Consider the following 18,574-nt stretch of genomic DNA (forward strand, 5'->3'; position numbering starts at 1 on the left):
GAAGCACTCCGCTGACGCAGTAACAACCTGCCGGACTAAATAAACCCCATGACCGTTGGCTTCGTCATGCTGTGCCGACCTGCTCTGCACCTTGTTCTTGCTTTCCACAAAGCCCAAAGGTAAATTTTACCTTGAGTGCGACTGCCAGCCGCTTTTTCTCGTGAAATGTATCACGTATTGTTCGCTCCTTCGCTTTCAACGCGCGTATAGTTTCCAAGGCTCGGCTGCTAAAAAAGCGGCGGCAGAATTTTATAAATTTGCCGCTGGAAGAACGAATGTGAACTAACCGAGGATATTCTCTTTCCTATTTTTTACAGCGCTTTTGCTTGTTTTCTTTACTGATTGCTCAGCTATTCTCGCAATTTTCGACATCTCTAATGCAACGCGTGGTGTCGTGCCTTTTAACACGTAAATGAGTTGCAGCGCTAGGTTTCGGAGTAAAATAAAATGAAGACCAAGAACGCCCCATCTTGTGTGAACCGTAATCATCTAAACTAAGAATTTTTTTTTTTTAGTAAGGTGTCGATATCGCGGCCGCCAGCGCAAGGCTAGTCTTGCGCGCTGCCCAAATCCGGGCATCAAGTAACCTGCATTCAGCTCGTACTATTCTCTGTTTTTTTTTTCCTCGTGGTCTGCATGTTGGCCGACTGTCGCATTCGTAAGCGCTCCGCGACGTCACGCTTTTCATCGCTTTGGGGCACGCTTGGCATTCGGACTTTCGCGTGCGGCATCTTTTCTCCCTAGTAGAACAACGGTCGCAGTTATTTCCCACAAAATTTACCACAACACAGAATTTCGTTAACGCGTGACTATGGCTTACCGCCCGTAATTCTGTATCCCATCGTTTTGGCTATTTGTGCCAATAAAATCAATCTCATTCCACGGGTTCGCACTAAAACGGGAAGGAAACAATCCCTTTGTCACCCCTAAAATTTTAAAACTGCTTCACACTTCATATTAACAGTGCTACATGCTTAACGAAATTTGAACGATGACTACAAATAATTATCTCGTAATTTATACGATAAACTGTTGAGCGCTAGTCCGTTTCCACATTTTGTTTTCCCTCACACCTTTTCATGTCCCAAATATGTGTCTGTTTATTTTCGCGCTCCTCGTGATATATTGCACTTGGCCACTGTGTACTTGTGCTATTCCAGTTATGTTTATAGCAGTCGTAATAACAAGAAATCCCATTGCAGGGATTCGATCACTTAAAGACCTTTTTGTACTATATTTCCTACAATACCCTGTACCATATTTGAAACCGATAAACATGAAGCTGAAATTCAACTAAAAGCACGAATTTCTTCCAGAGCCTCCTCGTATATATCGAGTTGCCGTGATGACTGATGTCAAGTGCATTTTCTATCTTGTCGCGCAAAGTTGCTTCTTTTCCCTTCACTCATTCTCGATGAATCTAATGACTTGAACCACCTGCTCTGTTCCATAGCCCCCATAACTGACGCTTCTCATTTCAAGTTTGCTGTGGAAGAATATTCATAATCTATGCAACCGAATACGTTGCTCTTTGTGTTTCTTATGATACCGGGTGTCACAGCGAACAGTTTCAAAAATATTTAAACATTGCCTGTGACAGATAGCAGAATTGTAGTCCACAAGCTGGTATACTCGAAAAGGCGGACTTTACTTGCACAAAGAATGAAATGCAAAATCGACTAATTAACAGAACTTTATTAATTAAGTTTTAACTAATTACCTTATGGTAGATGTTGCAAAATTTTTAGCGTAGGAATTCGTAGTGCGGATCCACTTCAAACAAATTCGCAGGATGACGCCAGTTTCGAGATATTATTTCTAGTACTTTGCGGAGAAATGCATTGGCATTCCAGTTACTTTTGTGCTTCAGGGCATAAAATGTCGTTTTGTTAAGAAGGCAAGTGCAATGGCTGTGAATTTTTACCGCAAGTTTCATGGCGCATATCTCGTAAATGGTGTCATCCAGACAATCTTTTTTCGAGTGGATATGCCTTGCAGTCTCACCCGCTGGAAATTGTAAATTGCAGTATGTACCATAAGGCAATTAGTTAGCAACTCAAGTAGTGAATTTTCTTTGCTTAGTCGATTATGTATTTCAATTTCATGTGTGAGTATTGTCCGTATGTTAGAATAGACCAGTTCATGGACTAGAGTTGCGTTCTCTGCTACAGGCAATTTTTTTAAATCTTTCAACTTGTTCGCTGAAAACACAGTATATATGTAGAAGCGCACTCTGTTTTGCGAAGCTCTCGGATTGAACTTCAATAAATAATTAAGGAAGTACATAATAAATGAATATGCATCTGTCAGAAGTAGTTGCTCTCGGGTCGAGTGATGCCCCCTATTCCGAGCACTAGTGTCCCGTAATGGTCTACTACTAGACATGGGATGCGCCTAGGAATGCCTCATAACGGTACGCAGGCATCCCCAATTGTGGTCTGCCTTCCACAGCGGCTTCAAGCAGTAAGTGCTTGAAAAACATGGACCACCAAAGCATAAACACCGCATAGAGTGAAGGAAGTGAAAGTGCCTTCTTTGGTTGCACCTCTTTCACCTCCTACGATGGTACAAACCTTTCTGGATTAACCACCCTGTGCTCGCAACATCGTCTGTGTTCAACCTGGCCACCACCGCAGACGACGGCACAAGACAGACGCAAGATACAAGCCGGACAGATGCGCTCTTTGTTTGGGTATCTCCTCTCCCATCGTTAATGGCATCTGTTATTGTGCACCGCAAAACCTGTAGGTGGGGGTTCCTTAAGGCACCTTATGTGGCTCCTTGCAATGACGCATGCCTAAAAAACGCGGCGTCTAGTCGAGTGGTGCAAAAAATATCATCAGCAGCAATGGCTCATACCCCGTAAGCAAGCAAGATACAATGGCTCATATACCCGCGACTAAGCAAAAAAAGAAGTGCAATGACTCATACACATTCAAGGCAGAGGCTACAAGCGCTCAACAAAGTGAAGCGAACAGTGCATACAATCATTTAAATCCGCCGTACAACACGCAGAACGGCATACGTTTCAATAACGAACAAGTTCAAAACAAGCATCTGTACCATCTATAAAGCATTGCATACCTCCTCGGAAGTACGCTACGGCCAAGGATGCTCGCCAAGCGAGAAACGATGTGCGACGTGCGAAGAGGCGGCAGCAAGGCGTTCGACCGCTAGTGCGGCTTTCCCCCTGCTGAGAGGATGCAACGTTCGGTCGAAGAGAAACGTCGTTGGCGCGGGTCTGACACCGCTATATAGCGCGTGAAGCAGCAGCTAAACGTCCAAAACGAGCATAAGCCGAACTGCGAAAGCAGCAACGCGACGATGAGAGACGGCACTAGTAGAGAGGAGGCCGAAACTCGCAGACAACGGCTTGCCACGCATTTACTCCACACTGCAGCTCTTTCCGTCTTACAAGAAGTCTGATCCCCCCAACCACACAACTTGATGCATCGCCAAGGGTGCAGCAGGCTTTCGCCTTCTCATGTTACAAGTTGTAGCATGTTAGCGTAACATGCTACAACGGGCCCTGGAACTTGGTAGTTTCTATGTTTGCAATTCAAGCAATAATGAAAAAGTCCACTAATTAAAAACAATTAATTAATTAATACTTCGTGATGATAAAATACTCACTGTAAGTACAAACAGCCACGAGTACTGTGCAGTCAGTACGATTTCTCTACAACTCTTGGGACACAGTGAAGGGGGACACACGAGCGCTCGTGTGTCCTCCTTCACTGTGTCCTTGTCGATTGTGCGCGCTAAATATTTCACTATGAATTTGTACCAACTTGCCCAACTATCAGTTCTACTGTATGCCGATCGTTGGTACAATCCCCCTTTAAAGGCTTCGGAGTTAAACAGGAAAAATTGTTTCTAGATAATATGCGATACATTTGTGTAGAAAGGGGAATTTGTACACCATTATTGTCAGCGTATTTAGTAATTAGGTGCAGCTTCACATAACGGTTGAGTTCATTCGGCAGCACAGATTAAAGATCGCTCTCTACATATAACTTCGCCAGTGACGGATGTGGTTATGCTCCCAGGAGAGAACGGTCTGTGGTCATGCCTGCTCGAAGTTTATTAGAGAGAGAAGCACAGTGACCCTCGAACTAGCCCAGTGACCGTTTTAGAGTCTACGTGTGCATCTATACCGTAGAACACGAAGTGCTCACTCTCTCCCTGTTTTCCTCTTTCTATTCCCCGTTTGCCATGCACTCTGTGTAGGGTAACAAACTGGACGCTCGTCTGGTTAACCCGCATACCTTTGTTCTTCGTGCTTCCTCACTGGCTCTGGCTCTTCACAAACGCTGAAGCGCGTATTAGATGTCGAAAATTATTTAAGACAAAGCAGCCTGTTTCAAGTAGTGATTGGAGCTCAGATACTTTCGTTCTGTGTTTGGTTAAAAAAACGTTTATTGCCACTGACGTCGGCACTTTTGCTTGGTGGCTTGGCTTCAGTTAATCAACCGTTCCTCTTGCACTGCCCCTAGAGGTAAATGAAAAAAAAATGCTTTTGATTAAGTTCATAGCTGTGGTCTGTTATTATTTAGCTTTTTTTTGCATGAACCAAATTGTGGATCACTCAGTCATCGGTTGTGATGTTCTGCGGGTGCTTCCCGAGAGTGCAGTAGCCACCCTTGCAAACGCCGACTTTGTACATGCCGAGTCCTGCCCGCGAGTTTCTTTTCGTCGGCATACGACTGTACTCCAGCTGCAAAAGAAGAAGAAAAAAGAAAGAAAATAGATTTGGACTACTCGCCTGCGTTTCCTGCAATAGATTTCGATTTCTCGCTCTCTCCAAATAACTTTCTCCTAAATCAAGAAAACGTCTCGAAAATCAAAGTCGTACTACAGCGTCTAACAAGGCAGCGAAGTGACGAAGCTGCTTTAAGCGCACGCTTCATTTCTCCTGTATGTATGGCAAGCTCATCAGTCTAACTATAAACCTAACTCATCTTATGCTTCCGTTCACCGGCGACAACGAAACGCACTTTGATAAAAGCGAAGTGTTTTGAGTGTCAAGCACGAGTCGCCATTTCTCGTCATGACATGACATGACAAGAACTTTATTTGAGTCCTGAGAAACTGATATCTAGGGAAGCCGAAGGATCCCGAAGATCAAGTCGGTGGCTCCGCCCACGATGGGGCCGGGAGGCGAAGTCCCGCCGCAATGTCGTGGGCCCTCTGGACAGCCTGGAGTTGAATTCCTCCCATTCCTCCCATTGCTCTTTCATGATCAATTCTGACAATCTAGAAGCATACGCGCAAAAGCTTTGCTGCTTTCCGATTAGCGGGTCTATAGTGCGTCCCTCTGCGTTCGCCATAGTTACATGGTCGCTCGTTTCTTCGCCTGATTCGTGGGAGTGTGTAGCCTTTTGGTACGAGGCTCTGCGTTGTCTGCTTTATTGGGGACGTCTCCTATTGTCACCACGTTGGTCTCCACCTTTGGTTGTGTCTGCGAACGAAAGGAGCAGCGAGAAAACACAGCACGAGGAAAATGCCACTCTAAACACGCGGGAACGGTAGGATATAAACCGTGTCAAGCATTTGCCATGACCAAACAAAAATCAGCAGGGCAGTGAAGAGAAAGGATACGAACCCTAGCACCAATGAAGTTTGTCATTTGTTTAATTCGATTAGTAAGTACAGGTAATTTCCCCCATGCTTTACTTGGTGTCATTGTTTGTTGGCTTCTTAGGGTATGATTATTAAAAATCGGGCCCCTGGGTTACCTCCCTCTCTTCTCGTTTGTTACATAACGAGACCCGCCGTGGTTGCTTAGGGGCTATGGTGTTGGGCTGCTACGCACGCGGTCACGGGATCGTATCCCCGCCACGGCGGCCGTATTTCGACGGGGGGTTAATGCGAAAACACCTGTGTACTTAGATTTAAGCGCACGTTAAGGAACCCCAGGTGGTCGAAATTTCCAGTGTCCCCCACTACATCGTGCCTCATAATTGGTTTTGGCATGTAAAGCCCCATTATTTAATTTTTATTACATAAGGAGGGTCTCGAATCCGGCAACATTCATGCCTTCAGCTAGCACGTGTGGGCTTATTGACCTGTCGCCTTCAACCAAAAAAAGATCGCGTACTCGTGATGCCTGCGGCATAACCGATGTTCCACATCCACCACCAAGGTTTACGAGTGATGGCGCTGGCTAACACTCCCAGGGTTACTTCTTGTAGTAAAAGTAGTAAAACATAAATGCCCAAAAGAGTAGATGGGTAAGCGGCACCGCGGTAGCTCAATCGGTACAGTATGGCACGCGTAATGCGACGACGTGAACTTCCCCACCTTCGGGAAGTTACATACATACATACATACATACATACATACATACATACATACATACATACATACATACATACATACATACATACATACATACATACATACATACATACATACATACATACATACATACATACATACATACATACATACATACATACATACATACATACATACATACATACATACATACATACATACATACATACATACATACATACATACATACATACATACATACATACATACATACATACATACATACATACATACATACATACATACATACATACATACATACATACATACATACATACATACATACATACATACATACATACATACATACATACATACATACATACATACATACATACATACATACATAAGCGGCGCAGTATCTATGCGGGTGAGCAGCACCAACGCCTGCCGGAAACTAGAAACTGGCGCGATTTCTTTGCAATGTCACTTATATGTAGACTCATGCGTGCACTTCGAACATCTTGCACAAAAGCTGTACAGATCCAGAATGACTAAAGGCAGAGACATGCCATGAGGAAGTCTTGCACGAACAAGGAATTGAACGCCGATATTACGAAGCAATGCATAAATACAGACAGACAGACAGACAAGAAACTTTAATTGGTCCTAAGGAACTACCGTGTCGTAGTCGCGGGCCGCACCTGCGCCGGGGGCGGAAGACCGTGATCTTCAGCCCTGTCGCAGGCCCTTTGGACAGCCCGAAGCTGGACTTGAAGTTCGTTGCTCTTGACGGCTTCATCCCAGTCTTCTTGCCGGTTTAAAGGCGAGTGGCGCAAAACAGAACATTGCCACAGCATGTGGTTCAAGGTCGACCGTTCCTCGCCGCAGTCTGGGCAGCGGGGATCCACACCTGGAGTGTAGTGGCTCAGCCTCGAGCGAGACGGAAAGGAGCCCGTCTGCAGCATTCTCAGCACCGAGGCCTGGGGTCTGCCCAGCTTCGGGTGAGGAGCCGGATACTGTCTGCGTCCCAGCTGGTAATGAGTAGTGATCTCGTGGAAAGTAAGCAGCGGGTCCGTGGTTCGGTCGATCCCCTGAGAAGCCGGGCCCCTCGGACTGGCGCGGTTGATGAGACCTCGCGCCTGGTCGTGGGCCAGCTCATTAGGGTTGATCGAGCCGGGGGAGACGTTCCGGCCCATGTGAGCCGGGAACCAAGTGATGACATGACGGGCCGTGCCTGTCTTGCGGGTCCTCAGCACCGCCGCAGCCTCGGCCGAGACAGAGCCGGCGAGAAAGGCCATCGCCGCCGACCTGGAGTCCGTGAAGATATGCGTGCGCCCGGGTTCGCACAGAGCCAGCGCCACTGCGACTTGCTCTGCGACGGACGCCGTCGAACGTTCTATAGACGCCGCATTCAGGATCTTGCCCTGGGGGTCAACCACCGTGGCCACGTACGAGTTTGATCCGGGATACCGCGCCGCGTCGACAAAGGACGAGCGCTCTGGGGTTTGCAGGGCAGTCTTGATGAGTGCTCGGGCTCTGGCTGCGCGCCGGGCCTCGTTGTGTTGTGGATGAACATTCCTCGGGAAGGGGGAGACTCGAAAGGTTTCCCTTTCACTCTGGCAAAGCGGGACGGCGCACGACTCCTCGGCCATGGCTGCCAGACCCGCCATCTCGAGTATTCGGCGGCCGGCCTTGGTGGTAGAGAGGCGAACGATCTGTGCCGTTTTCTGCGCTTCGACGACTTCGCTCAGGGTGTTGTGGACCCCGAGTTGCATCAACTTCTCCGTGCTGGTCGTCATGGGGATGCCGAGGACTCGTTTGATACTCTTCCTCATGAGTGCGTCGATCTTGTTCTCCTCCGAACGTGACCAGTTTAGCGCAGAAGCCACGTAGTTGATATGGCTCATAAGGAAGGCGTGGTAGATCCTTATGAGGTTGGCTTCGCTGATGCCCCCCCTCCTGCTCGTCACTCGCGAAACAAGTCGGAGCATGTTCTCCGTCTTCGCACTCAGGCGCGCGATCGTTTGCGCGTTGCTGCCCTTTGCATTGAGGACCAGTCCGAGCATAAATACAAACACGCAACCACGGCACCAAGGATCAACCTTTCGTGTTCATTTTGCTTGCCTTGAGCTGTTCCTTTACAGCGAATGAATAATTCCACTCCCGTAATCAGTGCAACACTCTGTATATCAAGAGCCACAGTGTTTGTTTAGTGACTTGGCGTGGCGGTGATAAGCTCGAGGTCGCGGGATCGAATCCCCGCCGCGGCGGCCGCATTTCGATGTGGGCGAAATGCGGAAACGCCCGTCTACTGTAGATGGGGTGCACGTTAAAGAACCCCAGGAGGTCAAAATTAATCCGGAGTGCCCCACTGTGGCGTGCCTCCTAATGAGATCGTAGCTTTGGCACGTAAAACTCCAGAATAATTTTTTTTTAATATCAGCAGTCCTACGTACTGTGTGATACACTATATGGCAGCAGCGGTGGTGAACTAGTAGAGCACCCGGCTCCTGTGCCGGAGGTACCCGGATCGATTCCCAGTGCCTCCTGAAAGCCACCGTCTCTTTCTTAATTGGTAGAGATGCCCACCGGCCTGGCACCCGGCTATCTGTAGGGGTTTCCGTCCCGAAAGGGGGCCGTTATATAAATTCGCGAATGTCTCTGGGCGCTTCTTATATTCCCACCGCAGCAGTGGTGAAATAGTCGAGCATCTGCCACTGGGTGAGGCAGACGAACGTTACCGCCGGGTGCTTATACCGGTAAAATACGTACAAGTGGGCTTCCGGCCCAATGCTCGGTGAATGCGGGAGCACCACGCTTCGGAAATACATTCAGCTGATGGGCAGATGATCCGAACAGAACCGGCAGAAATCCTTTCCGAACCTCTGCAGGGCCGCATTTCGAGGTGAGGATCCTTAGAAACAAACGAGCGCCGGGCTGGGGCACATCTCTACCTATTAGAAAAGCCTGTGGTTTCAAGGTATAGCACTGAGATTTGGTCCCAGTAGCTCCCGCATATCAGGTGAACGCTCGAGCATTTAGCCGCTTCACTGGTGGCCATATTTTACTTACCAAGCATTTAACACCGTCGAGGCGATGTTCGAACACACTGTAGCCGCATTCAACTTGGCAGGGAGCCACCACGATGAGCTGCAATAATTTTGCAAACTCTCTCATACATGACACTGGATATACACCTGTGACAAAGAAATCTTCACTCGTGCAACACATGTCCCATGTTAGTGGTGTTAAGAGCAATCGAAAGCAATAGCTCTCACTCAACTTCCCTCCCACGTGTCCATTTTTTTTTGTTATGTTGCCGATTTTCATGTCAGCTTTAAAAAGATGGAAGACGCGAGTTTTCTGCAACGTCCATGCCGAGGACTAATTTGATCGCTTCTGTTTAGTGGTCTAACAGCCGTATGAATTAAAAAGATGGTGCATTAACGGTAGATAAAAACTGTCTGCTGGCGCACGAGCATTAGATTCTCATAGGAATAAAGCACATCTTCATCTGAATACTGTAGTGCTCAACGACTTTGACCGCTGTTGATGCGAATGCTTGAAAAAGCCCACTGATGGATAAAGCCTGCGTCTGTCATGTGGAGCAGCTAAATGGCACTTAAGTTCCTATTGGCTGCGATGCCGCGTCACGAGCATGTCGCGACGGGGCAGAGCGGATGAAAGGACACTAGCTCGCCAGATGTTGCGTGAGGGGAGAGGGCAGCCCCGACGCGACGTCACCCTCGCTCTCACTCTTGGAAGCTGGCGCTCGGTCCGTAGCTTTATCTCCCCCTCCCCCTTCCCCACTGGGCTTAGCTGCTGCGCGCCTGCCGGCCTTAGTGGCCGCTGCTGGTTCCTCGGTCTTTCGTCGCGCAGGAGGTTGGTGGCATGTGGCGCTGGCAGCGCACGCTGCGGCTGCTTGCTGGTTCGGGCACCACGCACCGCTACGGTACTTTGCTGGCAGCACAAAACTCAAAGGACCGCTAGGCGGCGTTCAATTGGACAATAATGGTTTCGCTTTCCCTACTGAATCGGAAGTGCTTAGGTGTACTCGGATTTTTTTATACGCGCTGTGGTAGCCCAATGACCTTGCCGTTGCGCTCCTGGTTTCGAGATTGCGGGTTCAGTCTCGGCCGCGGTGGCCTCATACCGATGGGGGTGGAATGCAAGAACGTTCGTGCACTTAGATTAACGGTGCATGCGGATGAAACCCATAGGGTCAAAATTAATGCGGAACCCCACAGCACTGCGTGCCACATATATGAGATGGTAGTTTTTGTACGCAAAATTCCTGAACCTAATTTAATTTGATCGCTACTGTTTCCTGTCCTACAGCTCGCAACGTTTCTTAACACTCATTGTCAAGGCCAAGCTACGTCACACGCTCCTTGTCTTCGTTTACTAATTTATTCGTACAGGACTCGAGAACATTGCTTCGTAGCGCACAAGTCATTCCAGGTACGATTCAATATTTTCTCGTTTGTCGAACACCGATGAGCGTTGTATCATTAGTTGCCACTGCTTCTGGACATGATCTTTTTTTTTTCTATGAGGAAGCTCGCTGATACTTAACATCGGTTGTCTTAGCTCATCGTTTCAGATGTTGAAGCAGTTTTCACATGTAGGAAGGAAGGAAATCAACTTTATTCGAGGTCCTGCAGGCCACGAGAGCTTTGGGCTCTCATGATTTTAATATGTAAAAACATGCTCTTACAGCGCATATGTTTGAGCCAAACCTCTATTGGCTTCGACAAGAGGATGGCGCGAAATCACTAGCGAGACTAAAAGCACTGTGATCTGGTTATCAAAATTTTATTTTGGCAGTGAGGCTACAACGTCCTATGTGCGGGTATACTTCCTGTATTTGCCATTGTTAAAAACTGGGATAGCTGGCTATTGGCAATAGGAAATGTGGTTACAGCTCCAAGAAAGACGATGACATCAGCACGCAGTGCACAAGACGTGTCATATAGAGCAGCTAGCTTACGGCGCGAGTGATTGCATCCATGAAAGGTGCACTCGTATCGAAATTCGAGAGTACATGTCGTGTCATCCAAATAACCCACCACGTGCATGTATTACAGCTTCATCGCGTGTTTGTGCTTGCGCATTCGTCTTCCTGAGCGCTGTAACCACGTTTCTTACATTTATTCATCTGGAACCGTGGACGCTTTGAGTGTTCACGATCGCGTAACTTCAGCGGTTCTTGAACGTGAAATTTCAAATACATGGAAACACTGAGGAAACTACAGGGATGACACAGCAGGCACTAGCTTTCCGTGTTCACCAAGGTATGTGTTTGTAGTGCGAGACAGGATTTTACGCAGTGGCGCTTGAATTTTATTGTGATTGCAATTATATGAACACTCCAGGTGCGTGCGCGCTGTCGGCGACGCTGTGCGGTTCTGGCATCGACGGTGCCTCGTTTGCGGAGTCTCGCCAAATTGTCGTCCCCGCGTACTCTTATAGAACATGGTCTGAGGAGCATCAGCGAAACGCTAAACCTTGCAGTCGCGCTCAATATTTTTCGCCCTTCGAGCGAAACTGCCCTTTGTCAAGCTAAGCTTGCATTGGCTCACAAGTGGCGTTGTCCTGGTCACGCAAAAAAAAAAGCAGTTGCTCTCAGAGCAGAGCAACTGTGGGAAAGTAAGGTTTGATAAGTTGACAGCTGCGCCGGCGCCATAGCGTGAGTCATTAGCAAGGATTCGAGCTGCATAGGCGTACACTCGCGGCACGCACACAACCAATCAGAGCAGTTTCGTTTCCTCCGGAGAGAGAAAGGACAGGACAAGGTGTAGCGCGCGCTGCGCCGGCTTCCTTTCCGCTAAATTCAGTCTTTTAAAACGGATGGGACGGCCACGCGTTGCAGGTTCCCCCGAGGAACGGGCAGCCTTCGACGAGCGGTGGCGAGAACTCGCCTGTGAAAGGGCTCGCCCTTGGAGCCGTTACAGCCGTTACAGCCGCGCGAGCCCGGGTAATCTGACAGCAACGAGAATGTCCCCAGCTCAGGGGCCGCGAGGCTGAAGCAATCTGGCACCGTTGCCTGTGGGTTACTTAACCGTGACGGAAGTCAGGTGCGCGCAGGACGAGCTTCGCTTACCCCCATTTTCCGATAGGGGAAGGGTTGGTCGCCTTTCTTTTCTCTTCTTTCATTCTTTTTTTTAATTCTGGGCTACGTCGTAGGATTATCTTTTTTTTATGCGAAGCATATTACGAGAGCTCAACCCAGCTCCTCAGGCGCGGCGGTGTCGCCTTGAATACCACGTGACACCGTGACGTCACGACAGAGGAGAAGTGGCTTTGGCTCAACTCTTGCAAGATGGGCTGGGTGGGAATCGAACCAGGGTCTCCGGAGTGTGAGACGGAGACGCTACCACTGAGCCACGAGTACGATGCTTCAAAGCGGTACAAAAGCGCCTCTAGTGAATGCGGTGTTGCCTTAGAAACGAGCTGTTTCTAAGGCTCAGGCATGCGTCACTTGCTCAGGCGCACATTTCGTTGCCGCGCCGAACGCTGCGTTGCTCGACGCTCACCGCGTCCAATGCGGGGCGTCCAAGGCGCAGCAGAGTAACGCATGAGTTGTTTCTTCGTCTAGCCGAACCAAATATAGCCAAGCAACAGCAGTTCACCAAGCTAAACAGTGGTTCAACAACTAAAATAAAGGCTACTATGCTTCGCATCCTGGGCTTAACCTCACCTAAGCCACAGCCATTTTTTCATTTGCATACAGCTTTTGGCGCGCGTTTATTGCGATAGCAATTGTACGGAGACGATGAAGCCAAATTAGACGCGCCGTTAACGCGCCACTCAATCGGCTCCGCATCAGAACCGGGGACAGCATTCTGTCTTCCGCTGCTGGCATGAGCTTTGCGCGCACGCGCACTACAGGCACACTATGCAGCGTTCCTGCCAAGCTGCTCTTTGTACGCACTGGTCTCAGGAAAGTGGACAGCAAAACGTTTATATAATAATATATAATATTTTACTGGGCGCTGACTAACGACGACGCCTTACCGTCGGTCTAGTCTCGTGCACCGTTGAGGTGCGGGGCATGCAACGCCACCTGGCAGCGTTCCTCGTTACGTCAGCATCCTGAGAACCCTCGTAGCTGGCAGGGCGCTGTTCCTTCTGCACAGCAGCAGTTGCCTTGCGTGCTACGTTGCGTGCAACTTTGCGTGCTACGTCGCACCAACGTGTCGCACTCGCGTCTTGTTGGAACACCGCGCGACATGTCCTAACGCAACGCTAATCCTTACTATCACTGCCAATGTTTCGCCTTATCAAGCTAAATTGGCCATTTTTTTTGCCTAATAAGCCACGGGAAACGAAAAGTCAGAGCTCCCTCTTTCAAGATATATGACTTAAGACAAGTAATGTACTGATGAGATCGAGCAAAGTATAAAAGTTGATCTAGCTTCCAGCAGCGCCGCAAGCCATCGAAAAAACCACTTCGTCGTCGCACGTACACTGGCAGGTATGACAGTCACGTAGTCCGATATCCTGCAGTTGTACGAGTCCTCATTGATATGCTCGTGTGCCGGCGGAGAGTCTGGGGCTGGAGAGCAAAGCAAAAGAAACATATCCGTTTTTGATCGTGTTAACCGAAAATATTTTCATTTGCAGCGAGTTTTCAGCATTTAAATTAATTGTGAAGCACAAATCTAGTTCGTCTTTTTTCGTCATTCAATTTAGAAATCAATAGGCTATTATGTATAGGGTACGGGCCCGAGTAGTCCATGCCTTCGCAATTAACTTGTTTTCGGCTCGTTGGGCATTCGCAACCCACAGGCAGTTTGCGATTAGATTTGCGTTATCTTCCTGTCAAACATGTAAGAGCTTTACAACACATTGGCACATGTATGAATTATAACGGTAGATTTTAAGAAAACGTCGCCAAAGAATCGGGTTCCAAGTGCGCGCCGATTACAGCCCCGCTGGCAAGGTTATAACTACATCAAACTAGCAGTAACAGTGCATTCGTCCTTGTTCCTCTTCCCTTTTTCGTGTCATTATGTGATCACCACTTGTTGTCTCCGTCTATCTCGTATCTCCGATAGGTAATCATAAATATAATTAGTGCAGTGTTTCTGGACGCGGTCAACCCTGCATCTAAAAAGTTTCAGTAACAGCTTTGCGATAAAAGAAGCTATCTTGTTGATTGCGTGATTTGCTAGCACTTCGAGCAGGCTGTTTTTAATTTGAAGCTGTATTGGCTAGGTTCTGGAAAAAAAAATGCATGCGTAGATAGAGCCATGTAGATCGACAATTTCTCCCAAAGTCGGTGTAATACATGGCTGACCCGTGGCGGAGGTGAAGCAGGCTTCAAGCACTCCGGTAACTATCAAAAATAAGTTTAATATCTTAGATCCAAATACAACCCGTATCATATATTAAGCTGATAAGAACAGACACCACACTTTGACCCGCATCGGCCAGCCTCTCGGCGTTCTAAGCGCTTGCGTATTTCATTTCCTTTCCTCCCGCCCTCCCGTGGTAGCGTTCCCTTAGGCATGCTGCCCACCAGGACTGCGAGGTGGAAGGAAATGCGAACCGTCCATGTGGCTCCAATCCCACGAACTTCGAACGTTTCACGGGAGCAACGGCCACATTTCATAGGGAGTTTCTGGGGAACGAATTTTGTGTGGCCTGTGTTGTGTGCGATCGCTTGGGCTTTTCGAGGAAACTCACAATCGTTACTCCACCGTGGGACTTCGACCAACGCACGATCGCCTTGGCTTCGGTGAAGCACTGTGTGCCCTCGGAGTGCCGTGACATGCGCGTCTTTTCTACGTGCCGGAATTCGTTAGTAAAGGGTGTCGTGCCGCGTTTCGCAAAAATACATGCGCATGCATAACCCCCAGTGCCTCATCAACTTCCGAGGCTCAACATCGTGGAGGAGCGACTAGTCGTGCCTCGACTTCAATTTATCTGCATGCGGCGTTTGAAGCGCGGCAATGGACAGTTCGCCGTTAATGGGTCCACATGCACAGCTTCGCTTGTCATCCACCTTCATAGAGTAGAATGGCACTGAATTTCCTTCATTACTTGGCCATGCTGCCGGTAAACTAAAATGGTTATCGCACGTGATAATCTCTTGTAATAACACGAAGACAAGTGGATGCGGCCAGAATTCCAAGAAGACGAGCTATCCTCATATGTCTTAAGTGATTTCAAATAACGTTTTCAACTACAATAATCACGAATAGTGAGCAAACAAAAAATCAATTGTTTTCGAGCAGCCGCGAAGCTTTACGGTACGGATGCATGTCGTACATTTTTGAGACATGTGATGGTAAAAATACTATGCATTGCTTATTGGTTTGCTATAGTTACGAACGTGATCATCAGCGTACCGGTCACCAGCTCGCACAATCGTGTTCTGTATGGGAATCATTCACTAGACTATTTATGCGAAGCAAGATAATATTATGGCGTCGCCGGACCAACCACTGGCAGCTTGCACCTGTTAACTAATACACACGAATCATTAACGTTTGCGCGGTACGAATGGCCTAGTGCACAAAAAATAGTGTGCAAACAATAGATAATGGTCTACAATGTACGCGAATGGCTGAACGCTTCCACAGAGCTATATCCGCTTTAAATAAAGGACGCTTTACTACACCTTGTATCTCTTGCGATTTCTTGCACACTGTGACGTCCCCGCGATGCTTACCTCTAGTTTTCTGTTAAGTGCCTCCAGTCGAGGTTAAATACACCTACAATGCTATAACTAAATGCGCGAACAGTGGTGGAATCGAACCTGCGTTTTCCAGCAAAGCAGCCCAATGTTTTAAACATAAGGCCGCGATCATACGAATGAAGGTAGAGAACGCAAGAAAGCAGAGAAAGAGAGATACAGGGAGTTCAGAGTTGAGTTGAGTCCCAGCGCATCAATGTATACAGCACAATGAATATCAATTCAGGCTACAGGCGCTTGTGCAGGTCTGTTGTCTTTAAGAACTCCAGGTGGGCCTTCGTCGCCCTCATCTGCGACAGCTTATGAGGTCGGCATTCCACAATGGTTGGTTATGGTCTTTGACCAGAGTGAGCTAGGCAGTTGCAAGCGATTGTCTTTACATACGGTAGACAGGCATACGTAACTACACGGTATAGAGACTGAGGTCCCATTAAAGCAAGCAAAGATCAAGGAGAGATAGACCAAAGACTAGACTGCGAAAGATGCAGTAAATCCTCATTAGATCAAGCAGGCTAGGCAACTCCTTCGCGTCGCTCCAATTTAAAGGGAATACCAATTAAAATCATTATCATCGTCGGAAGCCTCCCTGTACCGGTGCACTAGGCCTATAGCGTCATTGTGGGACAGTGTATTCCCTGTCGGCCACAACATGTGCTATCGATAGCGTTGTATTATTGGATTTTCAAGCCAAAAAGCGGATCCTTGTTACAGCTGAATGTTCTGAAGTGTCCGCACTAAGTAAATCTTATCCATCATTTGAACATGATCAAGACTGCCGATTGGACCAGTTGGAATATTGGATTCATGGTTGCGAAAAATTCAGGGCAAGGACAAGGGAAAAAGAAACGAAACGCAGCGCTCGGGCCGTCCATTTCCTTCCTTTGTCTCTTGTCCTTGCGCTGAATTTTTCGTAAGCATGAATTTAAACAGGAATCCACTGCGCCTGTCTCTCCGACGCACATGATGGCAGGCCAGTGAGTCGGTTGTAACCCGCTCGGTCAGTCGAAACATGTTCGCAGGCCACTCGTTTACTCACCTTTATCGAGGCAGGTTGATCAACGCATTGGCCGACTTCGGTGACTCTCGGCCACCACCTACCGGCCGTCTTTAACTGAAAGAAATGTGTAAAAGATCCCTAACTATGACGCAGTTGATAATATACCGGCACTAACCCAGATACCATTATTACAACATTATTAAAGCTTTGTTTGGTCTTTGCGCCAATGTGGCCCTTGCGCCAATAAACGCTACACGTAATCATCATCTCTGTTTGGCCACCTTCCTGAAGTATCAAAATGTGCAGTTACCTTACTGCTATTCTAACAACTTTAAAATGAAATGTTTCGCGTACAGCTGCCCTGTTAGCACTCAAATTTCTCGGCATTGTTGAATTTTTTGGCAGCGTCGTTGAACGAAAGACTTGACATCAGCGTCTCCGTATTGTCAGGAAAATATATATATAAGGAAGCCGCTATAGGGACGCGGATCGGTTTCGCCATCTGTGTGCGTCTAGAGAAAGCAGCCCGAAAGCGCGTGCGTCAGGGCGAACTTGAGAGTTGAACCGCTTCGCTTTGACCTCGTCTCAACAACGTCAAATTTTTGTGATATAAGTCGAACCAAGAAGAAGGAACGATATTAGGTGCTGCCCTACGAAGTCACTGTGACGCACACCATCTTGCCGCTGTTTTTCTTTCGTTGCCGAGAAGCAGTGAAATCAGTCCACGTCTGTAGACAGAAATCTTATACTACGTAAAATGTGGCGCGGCAAGCGTTCTGCTAGAATAAAATTATTCCAGTATAGTACCTAAGTTCCTTCGCAATTCAACGTCGTTATGTTGACAAAGGACATTAGAGCTGATTTTCTTGCCATACGGGCTTCGATTGGGGCTCCTTACAGTCTGGCAGTGTTCATTTAGAGCAGTTAGTTGTTTTACATTCTCGATAAAACAATTTCACAGCGTAATTCCCCCAGCGTAACTAAGTGACGGCACTTCCGAGTAGGCTTGTCGCTGAGGCTATATAATTTAATAGGTAAGTAGCAATCGCTACGCTAAATTATCTGTGTGCTTCATCGTGCTATATTTTATAGGGTTGGCTTATAATTTATTAATATAGGTGGGGGAGTAGGGGCCGGGGGAGGGGGGTATTACATAGCCTCTCGGTCCATGCGACCTCCACGTAAAGCCTGACTCTTTTAATTGGTTGGCAACATAGACGAACGTGCTCAAGGCGAACACGCGTGACCCATACCGCCGCGGATCCTCGGGGGCGTCTCGACGGACTTGATTCGCTATTAAATTACTGCAAGGGCGCTAGGCAGTAAAGTTATTCCAGCTTGTTTCTATTCCATTTCTGCCGCTATAGTCCTCCACGATCCGTGAAAAAAATTCTCACACCATGCTCACTTGGCGTGTCTGTCACGCGTCATCCAGAAAACCGCGAACACTCCCCCATCTGATATGATGTGCTCACACTGACAGGCGGAGAGCAGACTTCAGAAGAGCATTTATGCCATAGAGTTCGTTTTAGAAGACATGGGGCTCAAATGCTCTGCTGATAAGTCTGAACTCCTAGTACTCAATAATAGGA

General features: G+C 47.8%; 2 protein-coding genes and 1 non-coding gene across 4 annotated transcripts in view; 1 reads left to right on the forward strand and 2 right to left on the reverse strand.

Annotated features, from left to right (window-relative positions):
* LOC135912540 (uncharacterized) overlaps nucleotides 1–18,574 on the forward strand; it is a 328,642-nt gene that overhangs the window by 261,599 nt on the left and 48,469 nt on the right. The gene's annotated exons all lie outside the window — the stretch shown is intronic.
* LOC135912529 (uncharacterized) overlaps nucleotides 4,364–18,574 on the reverse strand; it is a 66,841-nt gene continuing 52,630 nt past the window's right edge. The window contains exons 11-14 of the mRNA XM_070533973.1: nucleotides 17,022–17,096; nucleotides 9,355–9,432; nucleotides 4,574–4,717; nucleotides 4,364–4,492 (exon numbers count right to left, since the gene is read on the reverse strand). Of these exons, the coding sequence (XP_070390074.1) occupies nucleotides 4,589–4,717; nucleotides 9,355–9,432; nucleotides 17,022–17,096 (282 nt within the window). The 3' untranslated portion in view covers nucleotides 4,364–4,492; nucleotides 4,574–4,588. The remainder of the gene's footprint in view (nucleotides 4,493–4,573; nucleotides 4,718–9,354; nucleotides 9,433–17,021; nucleotides 17,097–18,574) is intronic.
* Nucleotides 14,539–14,735, reverse strand: LOC135912576 (U2 spliceosomal RNA). The gene has a single exon (XR_010567719.1). It is a non-coding gene; the product is annotated as a U2 spliceosomal RNA (small nuclear RNA).

This window comes from Dermacentor albipictus, chromosome 2 (assembly GCF_038994185.2).
Source record: "Dermacentor albipictus isolate Rhodes 1998 colony chromosome 2, USDA_Dalb.pri_finalv2, whole genome shotgun sequence".
NCBI classification, from domain to species: Eukaryota; Metazoa; Arthropoda; class Arachnida; order Ixodida; family Ixodidae; genus Dermacentor; species Dermacentor albipictus.